The 27,648-nt window shown below is 35.4% G+C and overlaps 1 protein-coding gene across 2 annotated transcripts; it reads right to left on the bottom strand.

Moving 5' to 3' along the window:
• Positions 1 to 3,538: 3,538 nt before the first annotated feature.
• Positions 3,539 to 27,640, bottom strand: LOC104830159. 2 transcript variants are annotated; one of them, XM_010564909.1, is made up of 12 exons: positions 27,507 to 27,640; positions 27,231 to 27,307; positions 16,726 to 16,801; positions 12,946 to 13,077; positions 11,974 to 12,097; positions 9,522 to 9,582; positions 9,371 to 9,417; positions 8,848 to 8,923; positions 7,796 to 7,897; positions 6,333 to 7,256; positions 5,381 to 5,491; positions 3,539 to 4,209 (listed from the first exon to the last, which is right to left on the bottom strand). In XM_010564909.1, exons 2-12 carry the CDS (start codon positions 27,257 to 27,259, stop codon positions 3,897 to 3,899), a joined length of 1,995 nt encoding a protein of 664 aa, XP_010563211.1. In that variant the 5' UTR covers positions 27,260 to 27,307; positions 27,507 to 27,640; the 3' UTR covers positions 3,539 to 3,896. The 2 variants fall into 2 exon arrangements, with proteins under 2 accessions (XP_010563211.1, XP_010563212.1); XM_010564910.1 differs by having other exon boundaries at positions 5,381 to 5,422.
• Between the last annotated feature and the right edge of the window lie 8 nt (positions 27,641 to 27,648).

The following is a 27,648-nucleotide window of genomic DNA, read 5'->3' as shown; positions in this document are numbered from 1 at the left end:
AACCAAGTTGCCTCCTCACCTGGTTCCTTTTTGTCATCTGTTTTTTCTGACTCCCCACAAGAAGAAGAAAGGGAACTATAGGTTTGGTAATTGCTGTCCACTGGAACCAGTAAAGCACGGTCTGCTGACAACTGGAGCATGTAGGAGTCAGCCTGGAGAGGAAGCAAACACTAGTGTTGATAACAGCATGGAAGCTATTGCTTTTTGTTTGCACACACATTTTAAATAAACTGCTATTCACAGTGGCCAGGGATTCACATCCCCTTGCTGAACCCCAGACGGGGAATACATTCCTTCTTTCCCCAGCACGGAGCAGATTCTAAACCACAAATGATCTCTGGGGGTCTGCATTTCTGGATGCCTCACGTGAGACATCTTAAGAAGGAACTGATCTTCAGAAGCTAGTGCTCAGGTCATTTAACTGCTGGTCCTCGCACACTTGTAGTAGTGCACCCCAAATTTGAATTGTAACACATCACTGATCACTCCTGCACATGAAAAAAAAGCCTGCAGCTTGCTAGCAGTTACTTTAGATGCAAATAAACAGGAAAGGATCCTAATTGTACTTGAGGCTCCTTGCAGGTCATTTACCTTTGGCCCCAGCTGAGAGAAAAATACTCACACGCAAATGTCTCTAGCCCTTTTTAAGATAACTGTTTATTCTTCACACACAAAACTAAATTAGCTGTACATGTGGGTCAGATTTCTACGTATGAGTTTAGTTGTATCCCTGTGTTCTAGTTTTCTGCTGGAGCTGACCTCTGTTTTTCCCAAGTCCTTCTTGGGAGTCAGCCTTCTGCATAGAGCTCATCTGAACTTTCTCCCAGCACTTCCCAGGAACCACCTGAACATTTCCTAACTCAGTATGATCATACCTCAGGGCGAGCTGGCCCCATGGCTTCACCACTTGATAAAAATCAGGCCTCCAATTAAATCATGACTTCAGGGCAGCAACAAAGAAAGAAGTTTTCTGTGAGTTCAGAGTTCAATAGTTGCATGTATTAAAACTCTTACAACTCCTTCAAATACTTTTGTGCTACCCCTGGATTTTCTGTATCCTTGTGTTTTTCTTCAAGATTTCACACTCAGGGCGGTGGGAAACCAACACTGTCCATCCAAGTTTTGCTTTTTATTGCTCTGTGGTAGAACAACAGGTATTTCTAGGTTTGCTGAGAACATACACAACAGAGGCCAGCAAGATTTTATGACATTTTTGTAGAACTGTGAAATAAATAAGAGAAAAAGTGTTCGGGTATTTTTGTGTGAATTTTTTTTTTTTTGAGTGCCACTGTAATACAATATTCAGTTAAAAAACAAGAAGCATTTTATTTCATTTAATTTCATTCTCCACCATGTGGATCAATTCATAATTGAATACTACAGATGCAAATATGCAGTCATGACTCAGCTGGGGCATTTGAGATAAATGTCAGTAACAGTTTGTGAGGTATTATGTGGGCTTAGCTCTGCCCAATTCCATTAGGAACAATAGGGTGGAAAGCCTTATCCTACATTCTAAAAAAACCCCCAAAACAAACCCCCCAAAAATACAAACAGAAGTTTGGCTATTTTCATGTAGTCATCTCAAGGCCATTTGTGGAAACACCCTATTAATTTTGCTTGAAAAAAAAAAGCAACATAGTTACAAAAGTGATGTTTATTTAGTCAGATAACAGGAATTATACCATCTGACTGTTTGTATCTAAACCCTCAAAGGGTTCTGCAAGAACTGACCAAGGAATGGTAACAGCTAGTGCTGATCCTAACTCCTTATGCTACATTTCTCTTTGCATTGAGCTTTCCAGTGCACGAGCTTTTCAGCTCTCCAGGGAGTCCTAGTACCCCCAGTCTGAAGTAACGAAGGACTGACTGTAGGGTCACTTCTATCCTAAAAAACATAATTCAGACCCCAAAACCAAAATATGAAGGGCAAATGTTTGCTCTTTATTCACTTTATGAATACTGCATATATAGTATATAAAACCACCCCAAATGCTTGTAATACCAGTCCCTAATTCTTAGCTCCCTGCTGGAGAATACCAGGGTTTTTTTGTTGTTGTTTTTATAAAGAATCTGGCAATATAGTAGCCCATGTTGCAGATCTTCCTTGCCTCCAAAATAAAGACGCCTAGATAAAAAGTCTCAGCTTACCCCTCACTTAAAAAGGCAAGTGAAGGAAATGCCTTTTCTTAACATTTAGTGCTCAGTTCCACAACCTGAGACCACATCAATGAGGCTCGCCATCAGAGATGTAATGGCAAATACAACTGACTAGCTGCTGTGAAAATGAGAAAACTATTTACTTTGTACAATGAACAAAGCCAAAGTTGTTCTACCAGTTGCAAAGGCAATGAAGCATTTGCAGTTTGAATTTATATCCACAGAATCCTTTTATTTTGGGAACTTTCTGCATGTGTTACAAAACAAGAGGAGTTGCCACACTTTTCAAATCTAGTCCTTATTTAGTAGTCATGGAACCATGAATTCAGAAAATCTGGGGTTTATGCTGCTGCTAAAAGGCAAAAAAGCTCTGTGGGTTCTGCCTATGAACACGGTTTTTTTTTTCAGTTTTCTAGTGTATACCTACACCCTCTTGCTTTACAGCTATGCTGCTTTTGAGGCAGTTTCTTAACTGCATGACTTAAAGTATCTAGCATTCATTTTAATTGTTTATTTTAATATCATAGTCTAGCTTCATCCTTATTTAGTGTGATGGCTTTTAAAAATATTAATTTATGAAAATGTAATAATAATGAAAAATGTAATTTTAAAAATTTACATAAGTATTACATTAATACTGCTTTCCATCCTATGAACTAAGATTTCTTTATCCACAGTAGGAGCTTTTGGTGCTACGGTACAGCTGCTGGCATGAATTTAGTTACTGTTTGTTGCACCACCTTCTTGAGACCCACTGAAGTGGCAGTTCAGAGAACACCGTTCAATACATGACTCTTAAAAGTAACTTACCTGAAGAGGTTATTCTTCTATACTGATTACATTACTTTGCTGTGCTGTAAAAAGAAACTAGTAAAAAATAGAACTGCAGAGTAAGACAGGTATTACTGACAAACAAGGAGGTGTAAGTATATAGGCACCAGTGATCTTGGCCAGTTGAGACAGGCAAGCTGATGATACATGAGCTACCTCATTTGGATGTGCTGCTGAGAAAATTGTGAAATTTACTTACACTGGGCTATTGTGAAACATTACTTATGGGATCAGGAAAAAATATACAATCAGGATGGGATATTCAGATTACTGAAAAGCAAGTTTGACATTTAGAGTATTCAAACTCCATTTGCTTCCACATTCTTAGCAATCTGGAAAAAATTCTACTATGAAAAAAGAGTGCAACTAGGTTAGTTCAGCTGATAGTACAGAAACCCTGGAATTAAACTGCAATGCTGCAGAGATTGTTAGCAATAATTCAAACTGGTATTTTCAAATTAAAGGATGAAGTGGATATAACTTTGCTTCATTCATTTCATAGTATTTTTTCTATAATCTCAATGCTAGTCTACCTGATAGTGCAGTATTTTATTATGACTTTTGCATCCAGAAATTACATACATTTTAAAGAAATGTAAAACAAAAGACACAACTACAATCACTCAGAAAGTTGTTTGTTTTAAGGTACAGGGTTCCAATTTCACTAAAGGAAGGACTACTTTAATTCCATGTGTACTGAGACCTTGTCTCCAACTACACTTAACAAATACACCCTAATAAATTTAAAGAACCAAACATCAGTAGAAGCTAATCTTACAATAGAGACCAGTTCTCTATTACTGAAATTTGCATTTTCCTAATTTGTTAAAAAAAAAAAAAAAGGTCCACATACAAAGTAAAATGGTAAAAGTAAGTCTAAGCTGAGCAAACATTGTCCTTTTTATTCAGTTCCAGTTGTAGTGGTCTCTTGGAGGTAAATCATAATGTGTTCTCTCTTCCTCTTCAGGTCCATAATCTAATGGCAGACCATAATTGTAATCAACTGTTAGAACCGGTAATCTTTTGCTTTTTTCCATCTCTCTGGTAGTTTCACCTTGAAAAGGTTTTCGTTCATAGTCTATTGAACTATCTTCTTGGTGTACAGATGAAGATGGATGCATTGTTCGTGAAGAATATGGTGCAAATCTGTTTCTTCCTCTATTAAATTCATCTGAGGGATGCATTCTCCTATTGTCTTCAGGACAATTTGGTCGATTACTGTAAGAAGAACAAATATGAACAGTGAAACCCTTAGAAATAAAACAGTTGATTTATTGTTGGTGGTCACTGTTAGAAATTAAACTTGTGTAACCTTGAAAGAAAATTCAGACCCTCATTCTTGTTTTTACGCCCTAAAATTAAAATCCTCTCTACTGGATGTTGTAAACTTGTTTATATTAATTTTTTAATTCTAGTGATTAAAATTACAGCTCTTTATAGTAAGTAATTCTACTAGAAGATGTTTTTTTCCAAGTGCTGTTTCTAATTAAAATTCTATGTTTACCGGGGGTTTCTTTACCTAGAGGCCATTTTTGCTCCTAAGCCCATGTTTTCATTTCTGTGAATAATATGTAATAGTAGCTCTCTAGTACATAGTCTGAACAGGCAATAATACACTTCAGATTTATAGCTCCAAATATTTTAATTATTAATTCTTCTGCAATAGAAGAATCACTCTCCTACAAAATATATATGGAAGGTTCTAAAAATGCATATGCGATATATATACTTTTTGGTTTGGATTCTCTTTACTCTTAAGTACCTTCCTTACTTTGTAAAATAAAGTGGTGTATAAAGCCAATTCAGAACAATCTTTGTAATTTTAAAATCTTCTCCCTCACTGAGCCATAGATTAATTTAGACTGGAAAGAATCTCTAGAAGTACCTAGGGCCACCTGCTCAAAGTAGGTCTAATTAGATGAGTTTGTGCAGGGGCCATGTCCAGGTGAGTTCTGGGTATCTCAAAGGATGGGGATGTCACAGCTGCTCTGGGCAATCTGTTTCAGTGGCTGACCATCCCTCACAGTAAAACTCATTAGCTTGTTGTAGACAATTAAGCATTAAATACAGCATCCATATTTTGCTTTTTTGCTTACTAACAATAGCTTTTCATATTTTGTAGTACATTAGCTTGAACTGTGCTTGTCATGTCAATGACTTATGTCAGGGATTCTCAAACCATTTCATAATCACACTCACTATAGATGGACCACAAATTAGCCACATTATTTGCTCAGTGTTCAGATTCAATGGTTTAAACTGCATTTAAGCAAAAATATTAACATCAATTTTTACACTGTGCAGTTAATTTGTATTTTTTAGCTGGGAAACTGGGGGAGTAACAGTATAAACCTAAGTCAGAAAACAATATATGAAATCTGATATTTACCTATAACTTCTGTTAAAGTCATCATTATCAGACCCATAATCTCTGTGAAGTGAAGGAGATGAGGAGAAATTATGTTCTGGTACATTTTCATGGGAAGAAAAGGATTGACTTCTGCAAATAACCGAAAGAATCGCATGTTAAGAAGAGTACCAATGATTGTAAGCTTTTGAAAAATATGCATTTATCAAATGAAATAAAAACATTTTTACTTTTAATTAAAATGTACTTACAATTTTAATAAAAACTGTCTTAATTGTATTAATTTAACACCTCAAAATGGTATCCTTCATTGTAATGAAATCCTGTTTCAGCTGTACAATGGAAGAAATTAAATGGAACTTTACTAGCCCAACAAATATCTGAAATTCGTTCTGAAATATTAAAAATCTTTTGAAATACTATGTCAGAATCCAACAGGATTACTAATAAGTGATATTTGTGTTTTGGAGAATATGATGCAAGTTCAGAAGCACAGGGATTTCTAACAAAGTATTAATTTGTGGAATAAACAAATGCAAGTCAAACTTCCGTGTAGTATTACTGTTTATCTCCATTTGGCCGAGGGCATAAATAAAATTTCATATCCTCTTCTGCCTTGAGGATTGCTTTTTAAATGTAATTTTCTATACAAAACAAAGTGGAACAAAGAGTTTTGCTTCAAGCTGACTCTAAAATGGTAAAGGAAAAACATAAGCTTTAAAGAAGCACAACCTTCTAATTTAGGAAACATTGGCTTTCAAAGCTGCAACACTCCAGCTTGCATCAAATCATTCCGTAAGTCAAAATAAAACCAGTTAATTAACCGATCACTTATATGTGATTTTAAAAGGATGATTCATTGATTTCACATTAATTTATTTAAAAAAATAATTAATTTGAAATTTAATTTAAAGATACTGAGGTTTACAGTTCTATTCTCTACTTCTGGTCTTACAGCTCAAGGATGCTTTACCTGTCTGAACACCATTCACGTGGCAAGTCATCGTGCCCTGGATGATCATGAAAAGGTCTTGGCCTTTGCCCATGCCCTTTACTAACATAATCAAAATCTTTTAACTGAGTCTGTTCCTGTAAGTCATCATAAGGCTGATGGTCATGAAAAGGTCTGCGCCTCTGTCCAGGACCCATATTATCATAATCTTTTAGTTGCATCTCTGTTTGTAAGTCATTACGAGGCTGGTGATCATTGAAAGGTCTCAACCTCTGCCCACGACCCCTATTAACAAATTCAAAATCTTCCAATTGCATCTGTGGCTGTAAGTCATTGTGTGACTGATAGTCATGGAAAGATCTTAGTCTTTGGCCAGGACCTTTGTTGACACAATCTAAGTCTTTCAACTGCATCTGAGTCTGGAATTCATCATGAGATTGGTGGTCATGGAAAGGTCTTCGTCTCTGGCCACGGCCCCTGCTACCAAAATCAAAATCTTTTGACTGCCTGTCTTCCTGCAAATCATTATGAGATGAATGGTCAGGAAAAGATCTCTGCCTTTGTCCACGGCCTCTGTTAAATTCAGTGTCCCTCGATTGTCTCTCTGCCTGTAAATCATCATGAAACTGGTGTCCACGAAAAGGTCTCAACCTTTGTCCAGGTCCCTTGTTACTGAAGTCTAGGTCCTTCAGCTGCATGTCTTCTTGATAATCATCATAAAACTGGTGATCAGGAAAGGGTCTTCGCCTCTGTCCTGGTCCCCTATTGTAGTCCCAATTTCTCATCTGCATTGGTGCTCTTAAATCGTCCTGAGTCTGATGGTCATGAAATGGTCTTCGTCTTTGTCCAGGTCCCTTACTGATGAAATCAAAATCTCTCAACTGTATCTGTCCTTGCAAATCATTGTGAGAGTGGTCATCATAAATTCTTAATCTTTTCCCAGACCTGTAAAGAAGTTTTTATCTTAAATAGAACATCATACTCATAAGTGCTACAAGTCATTAATGAAAACAAGTTTTTTTAACCAAGAATTGATATGAAAGATGTTGCATATATATATATAGGTATCAAAGCTACCAAGAATCCAAACTGTAAGACTATAAAACTTTCAATGTCATAGTAGAAGCTGTGGCAAACATTCAATTGTAATTCTCTAGCGCTTGTTAAACGGGCAAAACCAGTGATTCCAAATTAATTAAAAATAATTACAGATTACTTTAGAATAATAAAGAAGGACAGGCAAAGTAAAACTCTAAACTTTTCCAAGTCAACTGATTACTTACGGACTTCTAATAGCACACATTCCCTTTCCTTGCCTTATCTTTTCACTGTTTCTTCAAATTCTGTAAATATATTTTGCATGAGTAGGCTATATTAGTAAAATTTTTTTAAAATTGGAGTATCTATAGTATTTTCAACAAGAAACAATTATCTTTCCCCCGTGTGGTTTTTTTGGCTTTTAATTCCATGTTTCAGCATATTACCCCTGAAAATCTTCATTTGGGAACCGTTCTACAGGTCCTTCCATTGCATGTGGTGGGGGAATAATATCTTCATCTGAATCCCATACATCCATTCCAAGGTTACTAAGAAGAATAAAAACATCTCACATAAGCTTTCTTTTTTAAAACATACTATTGAAAGAGAAAAAAACCCACATAAAATTTTTTAGTTCAGAATGATAGAAATTTGTGTATGTTAAGTTAAATTTACAGACATTTGTAACTTAGCAAATGTAATCTTGTAAATTTATTTGGGGAAGGGCTGCAGGGAAAGCAAAGAGAATACCTAAACTTCATAAGCTTGGAACAACATCCTAAACGATGTGAGATAAGCACCATACCTATTAAAAATATTTGACAGGGGACTAACTTCATCACGCACAGACTACAAAACAACGATAGCAGTAAAACACAAAGGGCATTAAATTAAACTAAAAAGATGAAAATCAGTCAGGTATTAATTTTAAATCAATTTACTGCTACAAGATATCATTGGCACAAATAACTTAGGAAGTTGTAAAGGTTAGCTATTCTTAGGTGAGTATGATAAGCATTAAATTCTTATACACCAGGGATACAACTACTATGAACAGAGGAGTTGAGAGCAATCTTCCACTTCCCCATACTTTTTAATTCCCAAAACTGTTCTACCATTTTTAAAAAAATATCTGGTTCTACCATGCCAACAACAGCAGGCAGATCATAGAGCTTATAAAGCTTATGTTTGCAGCAGCTTCTTTCAGCTTAAAATGAGAGAAAACAGACTCAATACACTTGTCACAGTATGATAAAATCACACCAATGTTCAATAGTATTTGTCAGATTAAAAAAGTTTTGAACAATATAAATTCAAAAGAAGACAGAAGTACACTGCATTTCATGTTATTTGTATCAGAAGTCTTAAAATATATATGTAGTTGCATATTAAACATTTAAGAGTGGGTTAATTTTGGCTTATGACTAGAAGTGCACTTTTAAAAATACCAGCAGACATACTGGAAAATCTTAAGCATACAACTAAAAGCTTTGTTTACCTTCTCATTGGTTGTGTTCTGAGATCTGTGAGATATACAAGACCATCCATGCGATGACCTCTAGCATCACCAAAAGCTAAAGAAAAAAAAGATACAAGTCTAATGAAATGTGCTCAAACTGAGCCACAAAAATGTGAAAGGCAAGTTTCTGTTCACCATGAGATGCTGAATTTGAAACAATTCTAACTTGATATTAAATACTTCAGCAAGCTGGCATCATTGCAGCATTCTTTTTTAAACAACTGAAACTCCTAGCAGTAGCAACCTATGACTGAAAATCCATCAAAGCAAAAGGAAAAAAAAAAAAGATTTTAAGCAGCTGAAGCATACTCCTACTATGCTGTCAATTTTCTAATGCTCAAGTCTTGCCTGGAATAGAATGAAGCCAAATAAAATCTTCTATGGAAGCCAGCGCATGAAAGAACTCTAAAATACTAAAATAGAATTGTAGTATTTGTGAATACAATTGTAGTAATTGTGAATTACAGCCCAACATGTGCCTTAGTTCAAACTGTATACATACCTTGGATTGCTGCCTCTGGATCCCAGCCTTCAACGTCTATAAGATATCTAAAGAAAAATATGATTATATTATTGTCCCAAAGGGATGACAAATTAATATAAAGACACTCTCTTTTGAGAACAATGATTTCTGTTTTTTATACAACTCTTACCTACATATAAGGTAGCCAGTTCTATTAATTCCATTAGTACAGTGAACGCCAATGAGTTTCTCTATCAAAAAGAAAAACACAGTCTTTAATAGTTCAGAAAGTGAAATTACTAAAAAATAAGTGCAAGACAAGAAAAAAAAAAGCTGTACTTTTCTAGCAAAGTAATGATAAATAATGTTTGCTATTTACAAAATTGTACTGTCATGCCTGTAAAAGAACAGACACATACAGACTTTGTCCTTTTCATGCTGGATCTCTAGCAGCAGTTAGCTCACTACTTCCAAACCTGTGAAGACTGAGATTAACTCTGCAGAATGTAGGAAAAAAGAAAGAGGAGTGATGACAGGGAAAGCGGCTGGCCTCAGCCACAACTGCAGTAACAGGACAAAAAGAATAAAATATGGTTTTGAAAGCAAATCTAAACAAGCAAATGTAAAATTGAGGAACTTGCAGATTCTCGTAAAACTTATAAAAAGGAGAAAATACACATAATGCACCTATTGTCTAGGAGTATGAAATACATGGAGAAAAGAAGCACCAGTAATCTCTAAAGGAATCATGTCTTTTTTGGAAAGGTTATACTAATCAGCTAAAGGCTAAAAAGCAGAATAACTTACTATTACTAGGGTGTTTCAAATGAAGTATTTCCAACAGAAATAGGGAAACACTAATATGGTCATGCAAGGCACTGATAAAACCTCATCCAGGCTATCCCATACAATTCTACTTACCCATATTCAGTGAAAAAAAAAAAAAAATCAAATTGAAGTATGTACAGAAAGGGCTACTATGATGGTCAGAAAAGAAGTTTTTGAGAAGGGACCTAGGAAGCTTTTTTTATTTAGTCTGTAAAACCAAATCTGAGATACTGAATATAACAACAGGGATGGAGAACAACCGTACTTAAGGGCAAAGTTGGCATAAGAATAAATGTATATTAAGTGATTGAGAGTTTTAGGCTAGATTTTAAAAGAGAAACTTTAATCATCAGAAGAACAAAGTTGTGGCAGAGACAAATTACTGACAGACAGTCTTTGAAATGGGACTTTGAATAATTTCTGAATGAGATAAAATACAACTTTGTCACAGAACAGGACAGTTGCATTGCCATATAAGTTTATTACAAGTTGGTGTCCTAACAATTCAGACACTAAAAAACCCCCAACTTTTCAAAAATTATTTCTAAGAAGAATCCTGAGAAATTTTAGGAGTAATCTAAAACAGAGGGCGAGTTATAATGAGTAAGTTAACATAAAAATTAAAGTTCTCCCAACTCTGAAGTTACATAAGCCCTGCCAAAATGGTCTTACTAGCTGAAAGTGCAGGTCTTCATCCAGTAACAAATTAGGAATTGATTCTCTCAATTCTGAGAATCAGAAATAATTAGATTAAAACACAGACTATATTCTTTGTCACACCAAAAATCACTAGATCAAAACCAGAAGAAAACTAATAATCTCCAAATAATTTCCCTAAGCCAAAACAGAGCAAAGGAAGAATTTACACACTAAATTCCCAGGCAAGGACAAAGGCTTCTTCTTATACCTTTTAATTTTCCCAGCACTTCTAATTCAGGCTCTCATACCTGAGATTTAGGCCAGAGCTCTTTCACAAAACAGAGCTGACCATCCACAGCAAAACCATGGTTATGCTCTACAGCAAAAACTGTAGGCACTTGTGCAGTTAATATCTCTACTTTCTCACAGAAAATGCCAAAGTAACCACAGCAAGTAGCATGAAAAAGCTTGAAAGAATGGTCCTCCAATATTGGATAGACAAACAGTTAAAGACAAACCGACTACCAAGAATCACTAGCAAAAAAAGTGAGAAGGCAAAAGCTGCAAACAGGCTGTGGCAAAATACACGCAAATTTATTTCCACAAAAAGTGCCTTATACCATCTCAGCAAGAACTGTACTATTGCATAAACACTAAAACACACTGTTGAAACATTGACACTGTGTCTGTAAAATGATTTTTAAGAATTGCTAGGATGTGAGGGCAATAATGGACTTGTAAATCAAAAAACTGCCACACCACACTAAACGGACTTAAGCTGCTCACATGTATCAGTGCCTAGTGCCATCAGAGAAATGCTGTGCTATTTAGAACATCCATAAAGGGCTGGCAGCTACAATACTAAGCTGATGGTAGACAATTTGGGTCAGACATATGAAAGCCTTGTTGCAGTTACTTTGACACATAATGCAAATACAATATTATTAGGAAGGGCATTTAAGTTACTATTCATTTTTTAAAAAGAGATGTTTTGAATATGACAAGATATGTATTGATTCACATAACGTATCTTATTATGATAATAATAAAGTGGAAAGTGCTATGGAAAGTCTGAGATCCCTGGTGTCATAAATATCTATTGAAATTAACAAATGATACAGTTAGCGCTGAAATAAAATTTTTCAATTTTTACAGCATAAGATGCTGATATTTACCATTTCCCGCATTTTCCCACAGGAATTTTCTGACCCATTTTTTGAACTGCAGGATAGTAGCATTATCAGGGACTTCAAGTCCAACAGTATACAGTTTCTTATACTGCACGCTTTTAGGTAAATCCTAGCAACAAGAAGAAAGACAAAAATGGTAAAAATTATTGAAGTCTTGCATCAATGAAAAATCTTAAGCAGTATCTAACATAATGCCAATGTAAAACAGTAGTTCAAATCTTTGAGTTGAAACTGAAAACAATCTTGACACAATTCTATAGAGATACACTCTCAGAAACTACCATTTACATTTCTACTTTAAAGACCTGATCTCAAAGAAATTTCAACTTATCCCTGCTAATAAGGAAGGACATTAACTAGAGAGCAGATTCTTGTAATTCCATTCTAACCCATTTTACAATTATTAGCAATATTTGTCCCTCCCACCCACAATCATATATGAACTCATAAATTCACCCCGCTAAAGCTTACACAGCCCATGTAAATTCAAAGATTAGCATTCAGTTATAACATTGCTATTTATTCTCCTTTTCAACAGGAGGCTGATTAATCACAATTGTTTGGACCATGCTGGTAAAAATTTTGAAATTGATGAAGTAGTTTAAAAATGTGCACTTTCTTAGTGGATTCCACTGAAGATCAGTAAAAAAAGACCCTAGGAATAAATGAGAACATCTTCAGGACACAGGCTGTAAGTCTTCTGCATCTTTTCTGCAGAGTCTGGCACTGAAGTCGTTACCCATTACTCTGAGTTACCACAATACAAATAAGCCACAAATACAACCAGCTGGGAGAAGGAGTTACTTCCTCTGTGATAAAACATTTAGTTTCTATCAGAGACACAAAATAAGTCTAAGTGGCTCACTTGTCTATCCCAATTCAAGGTAAGCAAATGTGTAAATACTGTAAAACAAAGGTTGCAGTAACTATTTTATTTTGTTATTATGCTTATATTACCTTAACTTCATAGTATCGTGTGGTATATGTTAAATCAATAATTAATCCAAGCTCCACATTTAGGGCTTTCATTGCAGCAATCAGGTCTTTTGGTGTAAATTTCTGGGTTGGGGTAAGCCTCTGGTTAATTGCCTACAATGAAAATGGGAAAGAAAGATCTTCTTTTTAAGTTCTAACAACAAGGCATTTGTAATATTCAGCTGTTTTAATTAGGACTAGGAAACATCAGTATTCAAAAAGGGAATGTTTACAGTATCAGAACCATATCCATTTATTATATTGATAAAAGGAACCAAATAAAAAGAAAGCAAGAATTTGTTGTGTATTCCTATTCAGATGAAAATGCAAGAAAGTGTGAGAATTTCCACTTGTACAATGTTAACAAACATTATTAAAATAAGCACTAATTTGACAGACATGAAAGTCCTGCAAAATGCAGCATGTATATACTGATTTTTAAGTAACTAAACACCAGCAAAAAGCAAGCCACCCCAATCCACTTTCCCCCAAACATAGTTCATCCTGCACAGTAATAAAAAAATTAACAGTGCATTTCACATAAAACATTAAAAATTGTGATACAAGAGTTAATTTCTTCTTAAAGGTTTTAACTTTCTCCTCACAAATGTTGTGCAGACATTTATATCCCTGCTTCATCTCTTGGCAGAGTGGACTTGCATGTCATTTAGCACTGGGAAATATTAAATGAGACTAAAATATGGCGACTAAAAAAGCTGCATGTTGGTGGGTAGTGAATAATTGATTTCATTTGACAGAAACAGTGGGAAAAATGTTTACTCACCCTTTTGTAGCTGTGTTTTTTAAAATGTGTTCTTCACTCTAGGTATGAAAATGCCTCATATACACAAGACTGGATTTTCCCTGAACAGTGTGCTTGTCCACTGTGAAAGCCTTTTGACACAGTCTCAGCCACAACCAGTAAAGACAGCGGCAAAAGATGCAGCAGCCTCAACCACCTCTCAGTTCCTTTGTCAACAAGAATTCAGACTGGACTCAGAACTAATGGAGAGAAGGGCAGCCACAGACCACATACCTCTTGGAACCACAGATGCTATAGGGTAACTAACCATCCCTTCTTTTGACTGTATGGATTATAATCTAAGATGCTAGCAAGCACTCATCTTGTGTCTGGAAACAGAGACAGGAAACCAAACTGAAGAATAAACAGCAGCACAGTCCTAGCAAAGCTGGTATGTGATTAGGAAGCATGAGCTCAAAAGAGTCAGGTAGAAAGCATACAGAAATATTCAGCCCTGTGTATTTCAGATACTGGTGCACTGCTGAAAAAAACACTGGAGGTTGTTGAGGTTCAAACAAAATCAACACGAGTCAGTTATCTCACTGCTATTCAGCAGTAACTTTTAGTAAAATCCGAAACTGAACTTACTAACTTTGATGTGACAATGGTGAATTTGCAAAAGTTCTATGGTAGAATGTTAAAGAATTTTTCCTTTTACTATGTGAAGTCACACAAACTTTACAAAAATAAGGTATCTCTAAGCATATAGCTTGACTGAGTGAACAGTTAAATGTGTTATGGAAGACTATGTTTTGAAAGACTATTTGGAATTTTCTGAAAAACTCCTGCTGAGTATTCAGTAGTTTAGGTGTTTAATTGGGCTTTGAGAATGTGAGAAATCTATGTCAATTCTAAAACCCTTCTAATGGCATGGGCAAGAACTTGCCGAGTCCTTACTATACTACAGTGTTACTGTTAGCATTACAATGGAAAGGAAGGACAGAAAATCCTTTCAGGTAAACCCATGATTAAGAAAGCCTTTACTAGCAGCACATCTTCTGCTAAAACAATAAGCCGTGAGTCTTGAAACACTGAAAATACATCTTCTCCCTTGGGGTGAAATCACCAATCATCAATTTCCTAATAGGTAGCAAAGAAGGAAACTGCTGCATATTTAAGAGGTCTATTGCACCAATTTAATAACAGGACTTCTGACAGACTATGACCAATCAGGTCTTCAGCATTTCTGGACAGATCTACCGACCTCCACCATCTTTCCAAAGACATCACAGTTCAGCCAGTTATGCATTTTATGTGTATTCTGCCACAAACTTCATGAGCTTCAAGCACACATTCTCTGGCAGACTTGTCATTTCTCTATCTTGCATAGTTGACACTGAACAAACTGAAGGGACAGAAATGTTACAGATTTTGCTTTCTTGAGTACCAGACTTCATATCTAGCCAAGTTCAAAGACAGCTTCACAGAACAGGGATCTATGCCCCAGTGAGATCACTAGGACTGGAAGTGAACAACACACTTACATAAAGTGCCTAATTGTGATATATTGCTATAAATGTTCTCTAAGAATGCCTGCCCTTTTTATAATCTCGGGGGGGGCTCCTTCCAGAGTATCACAGGAGCTACAGGGAAAGAGTAAATTTAGCAACGAAGTATCTTCTTCTGAAATCTGGAGTGACAGGGACTGAAAATACACGCACTGAACAAATCCTGCCTAGAATAGCGTATCTATGCAAAAAATTGGTGCTGGATCAAGTGGAATTACAGAAGCTGATGCAAAAAATCCTCTCTGAAATACCCCAATAGCAAAGAAGCTAATTATAAATCTACTGAATTTTATATTTACTGCTAGATCTGTCCACTGGTGGTCTTGGTAGAAAGACACATGACTATTGTACCATCCATCAGTACCATGGAGAACATGACCAATGTCAAGTAAGAGATCCTTGGTGTCAAAGGAACCAAACCATCACAGCAAATCTGTAAAAGCAGCTGCAGGAAGCAAACCCTGGAAGTGTTCCACTTCAGTCATTGCTGATAAAAGTGAACTGAATGGTGACTGAAAGCATAATGGGCACTAGTATACCCAAAAGAACCAAATTTTTTGTATATGAATACTAGAGTGCAATCTGTAAACAACAGCTTAGATGGAATATTTACTCTTAACTGCTACAGTTATGTCCAGCCACTGAACTTTAAAAGAGCTTAGAAACTTTTACTTCCCATGTATCTGAAGCAAAGACTTGTGAGAGTTAATTTATACAGCCTTTGTGTTAATCTATACAGAAGGGCAAATTTGCCTATTTGCCCTAATTTGCTCTGTGCCTCAATCCACCAAAGAACTGAACAGTCTGAAAAAGACAGCCTCCACATTTATTGTCACAAAGAATTAAAAGATTTCAGTGTATTTAATAGATTAAAAAGGCACACCATGTTAGTAAGAATCTAAAGGAAGTACTAACACATTAATAAAAGAAATCTATGAAGACTTCTTTTTTAAACATACTGCATTCCTCCAGATCACTGAAGCTTTTTGCTTATGAAATTGGTAATGTGAATCTATAATTTCAAAAGTACTGCAGTGGCTGGTATCATTTAACGAGTGCTTGATTTTTGTAAAATTGTATTTTGGCTTACGTTGCCTAGATTGCTATTCATATCATAACCCCTTCCATACGATTTTCTTACAACAGTCATGAAAAGCCAAATGAATTTGGCCACTTAATAGTGATCAAATGAATTGCGCTGACTGATTAGAGATTTTATGATTTTTAAAAGAAAAATAAAAAGAGTAACACCAAATAAAAACTTTAAAAGAAAGAGAAAAACCATAGCATATTATGTACAAAAGCCACTACTAGATGACTGGAAGAGCTAAATCTGAATAAATTATTTTTTTCATAGAACTTTCCTGAAGTTTGCATGAATATTCATGCTATTCTTTGTTACTTTTGCACTGTATCTAACAGAGCTAATCTGTAGTTACTTTTTATACATACCCCTTTTAAAGGTACTTTGAATGCAATAAATCTAGTTCCTGGTATAGGCTGTCCAACTGGTGTCAAACTCCGCCATCTGTAATGAAACAAATATTTATTTTTAAATATTTTCAAATTACATGATTCAACAGAAGACACCTGCAGCCTCACATAAAACTTTAAAAAAAAAAAAAAGTATTTCCTCTCAGGATTAAAACTTTGGTAATACAAGCACATAAAAATTATGCTCCTTTGAAATTATAATAACAGTTATTTCAAAATATGTGAAGTATCTTTCAAATATCTGGCAAATCTGGCGCCATATTTCACATACCTTGCATGTAACAATTATTTCAAACTTCTCCAAGCAGAAATATACGATAGTTACCTTTTTTCCTATGATGGGCCATGCAGCTACTAGCATAATATATTAAGATTTAGATTTCCAAACAGCAGGATCCAATAGTTACTAAAATTCCTTCACCACATAAGCAAGCATTTGTAACTGATGTGCATGAGTTTGAAAAAATGACCAATTAAATCCTGATATACAAGTAAAATCTTTTTAAAAATCCATCTTCTATTAGTAACCTGCCTGTTTCACCAAGAAACTAAGATCTTTTTAGAATAACTATAAAAATTTGTTATTATATACTTGAATAAAATTAATAGATCAGCATTATTTTGGGACAAAAGAAACAGGGAGTTGCCTAAAAGATGCTGGAAGAATATCAACAGAATATTGCTACAGCACTGATCAGGGCAGAAGCTTATTTAGCACACTACACAGCTTAAATAAAGACACTTTTATTGTTTGTAAGTCTGAAGTCAGGACCCATAATAAAATGAATCTTTATTCTCCATGGAGCACCACCACAAAGAAAATACTTCTTAGAGGTAATGTGCACGACTGTTGTTATCATACAGTAGAATTATGTCCCCAAATCTGCAATTATTCCATGATGTGGTTTCAAGGTATCATCAGGACATTTGAAAACAGTCTTTTTTCTTCCTTCTTCAACTTCCAAAAAATCTCTCCCCTCAAAATCACAGGATAGCATTTACAAACAAGTAGCACCAATACAAAGCAAAGCAGATAGGTAAGGTTCAACAGGTAAAAAAGTATTGTCATATTATAGTTGGTGGAAATTTTTCAACGTGGTTGAAACAAATAGCCTTAAAAAAGTTATCATATGCTCACATCAATCATTTAATTGACAATGAAATGCAAAGTTTACTTTCATTAAAAATACAAAGCTTCTAGATTTTGCAAATGTATTTACTTTGTAATATGCTTTTTTTTCAAAGAAACACTCTTGACTGCACTTCCTCTTGGTACTTTGAAAAATACCGAGAATATCACACCAAAACTTTGCAAAAATCACCTACTAACATGAAGATTTGTTACAACACTCAAAATACTAGTAATTCCAAAACCACAAAGAACTGGTATTCACAAATTCTACATTGTACTGAAAAAACCTCTTGATGCATCACATTTCAGAGATTTCATTTTTTTTTTTAAAAGTATGAAAAGCTTTATCTGAAGAGGAAAACAAGTTAATCAGCAGATCAATTTTACCTTCAAAGAGGTAACTTCCTAAATTTAGGACTTTTATGTCTTCTCCTCATACGAGGACAAATTACCTCTACAACCTCAGAAGATGCAGCTGGATGACTTGAAATCTACATAGCCTTTCTGCATTTTCAGCTAATACCTCCGCTATTAAAATACAAAACATTTTCATAAGATTCTTTAACACTGGTGTCCATTCGCTCACAATTTTCTGAATTAATATTTAAGTTAATGTCTCCCTTTAAGGGGAGCATCCAACAGCTTCTAGATTGCTGATTTCCATAAAACCACGTCATTTATGAAATAAACGGAATATTCCATTTAAAAATATTCTAACCACTGAGTATTTTACTTTTTTCACAATTCCCATATGGGACCATAACAATCTAGATGTTGGCTGGTAAAACTCTCAATGAAATATCCATAATTACCCTTGTCATAGTATATAAATAATAACATTACCATTCATAGATGCTTGAAAGTAACAAAGGAAACACAGCATGGTGACTGAAACATAATTGATAACTAAAAAATCATGTAACAATCTACTACATCAATGCTTTAGCACTAACTTTATCTTTTTCGTCTTCATCATGAGCTAAAGAAGAGATTGAGGCTCACAATGTAGACATACAGATGCTTAGTTTAATGGATAAATGAAATAACAAAGGGGTAACAGTAACTCATCATTAGGAAGGCTGCTGCAAACAGCTGTCACATACAAGACATACAAAGTGAGAATGTGTAAGGGCAAGCTAGATATTAAATCACCGAGAGGTGTTTGCAGTAAAACCTTTTACTAAATTCAAAATTATTGCAGGAACTTTGTACCTCATAATTGCAACGAGGGAAGAAACAGTCTCCTACTTCATATATTCCCTCAGCTTAGGATAGTTGCATGCAGGGGAAAAAAAAAGAGCACGTTCTCAATCACCAGAGTTTGAAAAGCATTGCTCAAAAAATTACATATTGTGTATTATAGAAGAAAAGTGTTCTAACTTTAGAAGTCTTCCTAAGTGAATTTTCAAGCTTGTAAACTTTGGAGTCTGGTAGTTGTACACTAGTTGTAAAATATGAAAACAAAAATCTGAGACTACATTCCATTTATAGTTTAAGATGGATAAATTGTATATGAAGCAATAAAGATCACAGTGTAAATGGACTGAAAATACTACTGAAGCTAACAAACCCCACACCTTAATGAAATATCTTAGTTGCAAGAAGTGCTCAGTTAAAAAACAATTAAACAAAATCTACAGACAAACTGTGAAATCCACCCTGTGCATAGTTTAATTTTATCGCATTCACTTCATTTTAGAAAGGCACTAAATGCTGTGAATCTTATTTAGATGTATATTTAATTGAACTACTGTTAAAATGAATGACAAAGTCAGGTTTAATAACAGCTCCTGCCTCTTGCTAATTTTAGTAACTCTGGAAATTACATGTCTTTATTTAAAACAAGGAAATACTCTTCCTGCTTTTGCTCTTAGACTTCCAAATAGAAAATGGGCTGTACCTAGAGATATAGAAACTAGTGCAGCAAATGCAGTCATAGAGATAAAACAAACAAGAACACAGTATTTTTAATTTCAATCTAGTTCAATTACTCTTGGATGTTACCTCCACCAATAAAATGTACAGAATATTTTACAAAAGCAGGATTTAATCTGACAGCCAGCCATATTCACATATACATGTTTAGAAACATTCTGAAGGAAGGCAGAAGTAAAAAATCCCAACCACGAAAGACCAATTACCTTACATAGTAAGACAATTTAAAAAATGTGATAAATTAGAAATTAACCTGCTTTCTCTTGGAAAACTATGAGTGGAAATCTACCATGATTATCATAAATACAAGCAATTAGGAGCCAATAAGAAATTATCAAAAAAAGGCTTAAAAATCTTATTTTCTTTAATTAGCAATGTAAAAAAGGCTTTGTAAAAATTCTGAACTTTTTTCAGATTAAGGGATTGACAGAACAATGCATCAGGATTATACAGTTTGTTGTCAGACATTAATAAACTTGGGGGTTTATTCTCCTGTATTTAAAGCCATTTAAATCCTCCCAGAAAAAAAATCTGCAAAACCAGCAAGAAACTCAAAAGCTGCTGACAGCTCTATGGTAGAAAATGAGCAGAAGGCACTCTTCATCAAAAAATATAAAGGGTATGTGTTCCATGTTATCTTTAAAATGGTATTTAAAAAGGAAATTTCAGCATACTGCTGCAGAACTAAAAATTATCTCAAATTAAAAACAGCAGACTGAAATTAAGCAAAGATTGGCTAAGGAAATAAATTCAAATTTGTTCTGTTGTCAACAAAGGAATATGGTTGGGAATTATAGGTGATGGGGACTAAAGAAAGTAAAATTCTTACAGGAGAAGTCTAGATAAAGGCAGAAATGACCAAAGACAAGTGAGCTGCAGGTGGTCACATAAACAGGAGTTACAGGAGCAAAGACATAGATAAGCATTTTAACAAGCATGAATGAGAATTGTGAAACATGATTTGTGTCCTGCTTGAATGTAAGTGGAAGGAAGAAAGCCAGGAGTCAAAGGTGTTATCACAAGACTTGGCACCATCATCATTCCTGTATCAATGACTAAATGGTAATAGAGGCTTGAGTGAAAACAAGCTGGACATGAAGTAGCTGAAAAGATGGCAGGAAGAACATCCTGAAAGAGGCAGTGGTATCTTACTGAGACACAGACATGAAATTTATTTCTACGCCTAGAAATAAATCTAGGCATTTGCATCACAGAGGTGATAGCTCTGGCCATGGAACTGATGGCATTCACATTAGAGAGATGTTGTGGTAAGAATCTAAAATGCAATCATGTAAATTCAGAGAAACACTGCAGCTTCCCAACACACATAATAGTCAGAAGACGACATATCCAGGAAGAAACTGAAGTCTGAGAACTCGTGTGCAAAACACAACGGTTGTCAAATTTCAGACAATCTAGGTCAGCATACCTTAAAGCAAACTATCATCTTAAAATCTGTGATATTTCTGGTTCTTTCACAAAAACCTTCAGAATTTCAAGAACTGTGTAAAAAGAACTGCAAATCAAACTCTTAAGTTTGCATCAAAATAGATATGATAGGCTTTTATGGGCCCAATATAGTAATTAAAATTTTTCTGAACTCTAAACTATCCAAAGCCACAAACTCCCAGAATTTGCATGTTCAAAAAGAAAAGTAATTAAGAGAGAACAGCACTTAAACAAGAAGTGACATATTGCGCACACGTGATACATTTTCAATTACAGCTTTATTTTTCTATGTTTTCAAACAGGTAAACAATCCATGGACTACATGCAGATCAAGACCTGAAAGTCAACAAAACATGTAAATTAACCAATTATTTAACTGTTTAGCTTTCACAGTTCTCACTTCCCATCATGTTTTGTCTTCATCACTCCCCAACTACCATCAATTATCTTGAAACACAGGCAGAATTTTGCCTGCCATTCTAAACAAAAGAATCACGTCTTGGTTGAGAAAAAGTGTTAAAATCAAACTAAAAAAAATCATCCTACTTTCCTTCTGAAATTTCTGTGATGCTTGAATGGCTTCCAGTTAAATAAATAAATACAATTATTACTGATACTACAGACTCTAGTTAGCTAATCTGTTAGAGGTTTTTAAGTCTAGTTTACATGACAATACATTACCCTGCTCATCCATTTTAATTTAAATAAAAAGCAAGCATATTTTATTGTCTTTGTCTTTAAACTAAAAATTTCAGAGATATTTAATAAAACAACAGAAGAGAAACTAGCTTCATGCACCTTAGTAAAAGTTTACAAGATATGTGATCTAGATTAACCCAAGAATCTAACAGCAATATGCTTTGTAACAGCAGCAACCAGTGAAATGGCCTCTCTTCAAGGACAAAAGAAAAAAAACAAACAGCAAGAAAAACTTAGAAAAACACTTTTAAAAACCAATCAGCTCCAAGACCACTCAACTGTGGATCATCAACAGGGCCTGCATTGCAGTCTCCAGCTTCAAGTGGGATAACAGAAGACATTATAGAAATGCCCATGATGAAGACAAGCTTACAGCAAATTTGAGTAAGGCAAAATTTAGTATTCATTCTGCAGCCTCTTTAGTTAAGCTCAAAGGCACGTTGAATGCCAAAATAATAATCCAAGCAAAGAACATTATAACAGCTATATTTTGCATAAATCTTGCTATTAAAAACCAAAAAATAAATGTGATAGTGAAGTTGTTTATATAAGTTTTTGAACATACAAAACTACATATCAATGAACTGCAAAACACAGCACAGATTGTAACTATCAGTCATATATGTAATTATTCAACACAATTTTGAAATCTAGTTAAGAAAACTTTATTCAGTTGATATGAGCATAATTTGTGGTTGTTTTAAGTAAATCTTACTATGAATCAGTTCTAAAACTTTGAAAATTATACTGGAAATTATAACTGCTATATCCCCTTAAGAGAAATGTTAAACTAAAATATGATAGAACTGTGTTCCACACCTGGCTCTACTGGAAGTTTTAACTGAAGCAGATAAAATATGCAGCTGTATGTAATTAATTCATACTCAATCATTTAAACAGATGGATACCTTACTACTTATTTTCCTCTGTGATATTTTTAAAGAAAAATAGTTTGTTTCATGTACATTTTTAATGGCAAGCTAGACAAGAAAGCTACTGTATAATTCATAGGTACAATATGATGGAACTACTGAATTAGAAATTATTTGAAAGTTTCATGTCTTTAGTTTGTCAGATCTCAGTGACAGAGTTATATAAAAAAATAGAGCACAGCAAACTGTCAACAGATACAAGTTGTTTATGGCAAACAGTTAGAACTTGTTGGTGTTTCTGAAGCCTAAATCCCCTTTAGATTGCCTATGAAACTGATGCTTACAATAGTATATGCTAAAAAAAACCCCACAACAACTCTATACTGTAATACCTCTACAGAGTAATTATGGTATTTTATACCTTAAATATAAAAGTAAGCAAGCTCTCTTATCTTACATTTTCACAGGTGTAACATTAAGTTCAGCAATAATGTGTTCCAGTATTCTAGAGTAAAAGAATTAGTATGGAACTCAAGTAATCAATTCAGAATGATTTTCATCTAATAGTTAAAAATCAGTGTTAGTAAAACACTGTAAATAGGTATACATTACTCAAAAGCTACAGTGGGTAGAGAAGTAAGTTCAGCGAGCAATATCTGAAGCTATGCTTAACAATTCAAGGCTTTCAACAGTTTTGGAGCCCCTCATGAGCATCAATTATTATGAAGCAGTTACACATTCAGAACTTCTGGAAAAGTGAATTCCAAAACACTCAAAAAGGGTAATTATTCTAACTGTAGAGAAACTCAAGTCTGAAGTTCTGTCAGCTGTAGCAAGATCACTTAGAAAATACTACTTGGAACCTCTTCTCCTTTTTTGGCTACTGATTCTGCATGATATAGACACAGCTTTATTTTCTGAGTGGCTTCCATACCTCTAAAGACATCAGATTCAATACTATCCTGCTGAAGCAAAGATAGCTGTAAAAAGACCATGACATGCTGTCAAGACGGAACACATACTGAACAGGTCAAAAGTGGAAGGGAGGGAATATAGCTCTTAATCATCTGTTACTAAATAAGACTTCTCACTTTGCTTTTCTTCAACCCCTGTAAGTGGGACACAAATAAGTCATAGCTTGTAAAAAATAGTGTGGATGTAAAGCATGGGAAAGAAGTTTCCTTACTATGTCAGTATACGTAATCGCATAGCTTTGTACTTGTGGTGTATTTTAACACTAGATGTGGGCCTTCAACTCTTATAGCAATGTTATCATTACTCAGGTATTATAAGAAGTAATTTCTCTCCATCCCACATTTTTAAATGCAAATGTTCTACGCCTGATGGTATGAAGCACTTTTACTTTACAACTAAACTCTCACCTTATGGTAACCCTTCTCTCCCATCCACCCTTGAACATGCACAACCAGTTATGCCATAGTCTTTAACATTCCTGCCTAAATGAAAATGCTGATGCTTTTAAGTATGCATGGACACAATTCAGTTAAACAAATATGTTTATCGTGCATAGGCAGAAATAATTCAGCTTTGTCCTTATAATAAAAAGATCCCACTCCTGGTATTTTTTTTTTATACCATTTAAGGGAAACATGCAAGAAGGTGACATTCTGAAGGTGCTTTTCAGAACAGAATCTAAGTTTATGAAATTATACCCATAGTAGGATTTTGGATGCTGAATCACAAACATGTATAAATCTGTAAAAACATCATAGTATTTTATGACTGTTATGTAACTTGAACTCCTTTTACTGGCTGGTTCTCCACTAAAACATCATAGTATACAACTACTAAAGGACAATACTATTTCAGACACTGTGAAGAACCAGAACTTGACTCTGTGGTGGAAATGGCAGTGGAAGGGGTCACCTGAATCCCCCTTTTATACTGATGTCTCACTTTGTTACAGCATCACTTCTCCAGCACTACTTTCTAGGATTGAGACTGCAATGGATACTGTAAACCTTAGCTCTGCTCCAAGACATTAGTGGGAAAAGGGAGAAATGCTTTCACTATGAAGGAATACAGGAAGTCTTATTACTTTCAGTCCACCTCCTCCTCTCACTGCTGGAGAAGATGGTGCAAATAGCATCAGATCAAACATTCTGGGCTAGGGCTGAGTGACAGGGACACAAGAACATGAGTGGGCCAAGAAGAATAAGGTACAAGTCCAGCAGTGCAGAGCCAGTGGCAACACTGGCAATTTATACCACTTTAATATTACTTTAGGTGCTGAGTACACTCAAAGTGTTGATATCTAGCAAAGTTGTGCAGTGCTATAGCACAACCCTCACATAAAGGCAACTTTAATTACGCTGCAGACACAGTATTGTAAAAGGTGATAGTAATTAGCTGATGAGGTAAAAAAAAATTCTTGTTTCTTGTTTAGTTGCACTATTCCTAGCTACTTATAACTTAATCGAAACCTCAAATTTATTGTATTGCTTTAATTAGCATAATGGAATTTGGATTAAAAGTGTTAAGAACTCTATAAAGAATTGAAGCAGTAACAGAAAGACAATCTTAGAAATGTCTGTATGTAGTGTGACTTTCTTTTGTTTGTATACCAGTGTTTCTCTTGCAGTATCACTAAAAACAGAACAGTTACTGTTAGATTTATTGCTATTACAATACTGTGATATGATTGAGGTTGTACTTCCATAGTACGCTACCATCTGGACCGGTCCTTACACTACAGTGTACTACAATCTCACTTCTGCCAACAACTATTTCTGCAGCCAGTAAATTGCACATGCAGGATCACCTAGGTTAAAATTAGTTTTCCTTAAGTCCTCTTCCAGGGTTCACTGCTATTTTTTCCTGGTGTACTAAACTAATTCACAGCGAAGAATTACAACAGGCTGTGCTAACACAAGGATTATGTCAATATACTGCTGCATGAGATTGGGACACTGACAGTTCCTTAAACTCCTTGACTGTCAAACCCCTAATACTGTGGGCCCAATTTGTTAATAGCATCAAAAAGTAAGTATGTGAAGCTGAAAGCACTTCAGTTTCTAAACTTTGTCAGATCATAACACTAACTTTATATCCAATTACTCCACAGTAGATGTTTCTCTCCTTGAAAGATACACAGGTATTAGTTTCCAATCATAGAAGCCAAAAGTACAGTCCACTGCTTCTTCCATACTTAAGAGAAGAAATGCACGTAACCTGAAAGCTGCTCCAGTTCAAATGCAAGGGGGAAAAAGAACAGAGAAATGAGCACCCAGTTCTCAAAGTTTTAGTAATAATTTCCAAGCATGGAGAAAACACGGAGGGCGGTCATTCCTTCAAGCTTTCTGCATTACTGCTTGCAAACCTAACACACTTTAGCTCAATTTTGTACAACTTTTAACTGAAACGTCATAGAAACTTTCAGAGAAAGACATGCTTAAACAGCTTTTCTTAAATTTTATTCTGATTTTAACCCCTGAGTTTGTCAGCTATGAAAAAAACTTCAGCATTTCTTGAAGTTATTTTTAAAATTTTGTTCACATTTTGTTTCTATTTATTGATTTTAGGCCAATATATTTTGCAGGGAATCATGCTTTTTGTATTTTATTGTTCCTCCTAAGAATGTTCTTAATAAACTTACTTAACACTTCCTGTGAGACCAGGATAATGTCAACCTTTCCTCAAATAATGTACAAAGTGTAAGTTATTGTCCCATTACAGCGTGCCTTTATATCTCAGCACACCCCCCTAACCAATAAGTTTATACTGATGTCAGCAGTAACACGTGGGTTAAACTTCTAAACTTGGACTTCCTTTTTTTTTTTTTCCTCCAGTACAGCTGGAGAATAGAACTGTGTCTGTTTTAAGGTCCCCACGTGCACTCCCAATCAAGTCATTGGAAAGCCTGTATAGTGCATCTGGTTTTCTTTATTATTATTTTTGCAGATAAAAAATTTTTGTTGTCCTGTTGTTAAAAACAAAAATGCAGGATGTTTCTGGACCTGAATCCATGAAAATACTCCTTGATCACATGCATGCAACCACCTGCTCCCATCTTATTAGCTCTTCTTCCACTCCTGGTAGCAAACATCTGAGCAGTCAGAAGGATGGACTACTCTCCCATTTCCCCAGTAAGTATACACCTGGGGATAAGAAGGTTAGGAAGAAGGGACTGTGTTTGGCTGACGAAGGAGAAGTGTTCACAGACAGGTTGGAGCATTATACTCACCTGGGGGATGAAGGGCTGGGTTGTTCCTGTCTTGGAGAAGATACCTACCTTACCTGGCTGTAGGTGGTGAAGATGCTTGTGGCAAAGAAAGCGCCTGGGGCAGTCAGCACCCCTTCTCTGTGGGCAGGACTGTGCCCGCTCCTGCCTCTTGCTTAGTGTGAGGGATACTTACCCATCGGGGATAGTATTCTTCTTTACCATGCTGAAAGCAGGAGCAGGCAGAGCAGGAGACAGCGGTGAAAGTGGGCACTGCAGCAAAGGAGAGAGAACCGCGCAGTTAACACGGTGCTAATCTCTTTCTCCATCAGCGGGCCTTTTCACAGGGCTGACTCTCAAAATAAACCAAGCAGTGGCTGGGGCTTGAAGCCATCCTGAACAAGTTCTGCAGCTTGCAAGCTAGCCTATTTTCTCCAGTGCTACAGTACAAGAGGGAAAGACAACAACTCACCTCTCCTCTCCAGGAGATCAAAAGAAACAGAGAGGAGAGGCAGCACGTTTCTCTCTAACTCTAGCAGCAGCGCTGCAGGGATGAAGGTCTTCCTGGCAGCCCCTTCCGTCCCTCTCCTGTGGCTCCGAGGGGGCCGTTCTTC

Source organism: Haliaeetus leucocephalus, unplaced genomic scaffold (assembly GCF_000737465.1).
Source record: "Haliaeetus leucocephalus isolate CR32 unplaced genomic scaffold, Haliaeetus_leucocephalus-4.0 Scaffold184, whole genome shotgun sequence".
NCBI lineage: Eukaryota > Metazoa > Chordata > Aves > Accipitriformes > Accipitridae > Haliaeetus > Haliaeetus leucocephalus.
This window is presented reverse-complemented; position numbering and strand designations above follow the sequence as displayed.

Bases quoted from the DNA above. Each gene is read 5' to 3' on its own strand.
- LOC104830159 (XM_010564909.1), bottom strand. From the start codon at position 27,259: ATGGTAAAGAAGAATACTATCCCCGATGG. The intron at 16,802-27,230 runs GTAAGTATCCCT...GTTTCATTACAG, and splicing joins AAGAATACTATCCCCGATGG to ATGGCGGAGTTTGACACCAG. The intron at 7,257-7,795 runs GTAATATGCTGA...ACTTCTTTACAG, and splicing joins CCAAATGAAGATTTTCAGGG to GTCTGGGAAAAGATTAAGAA.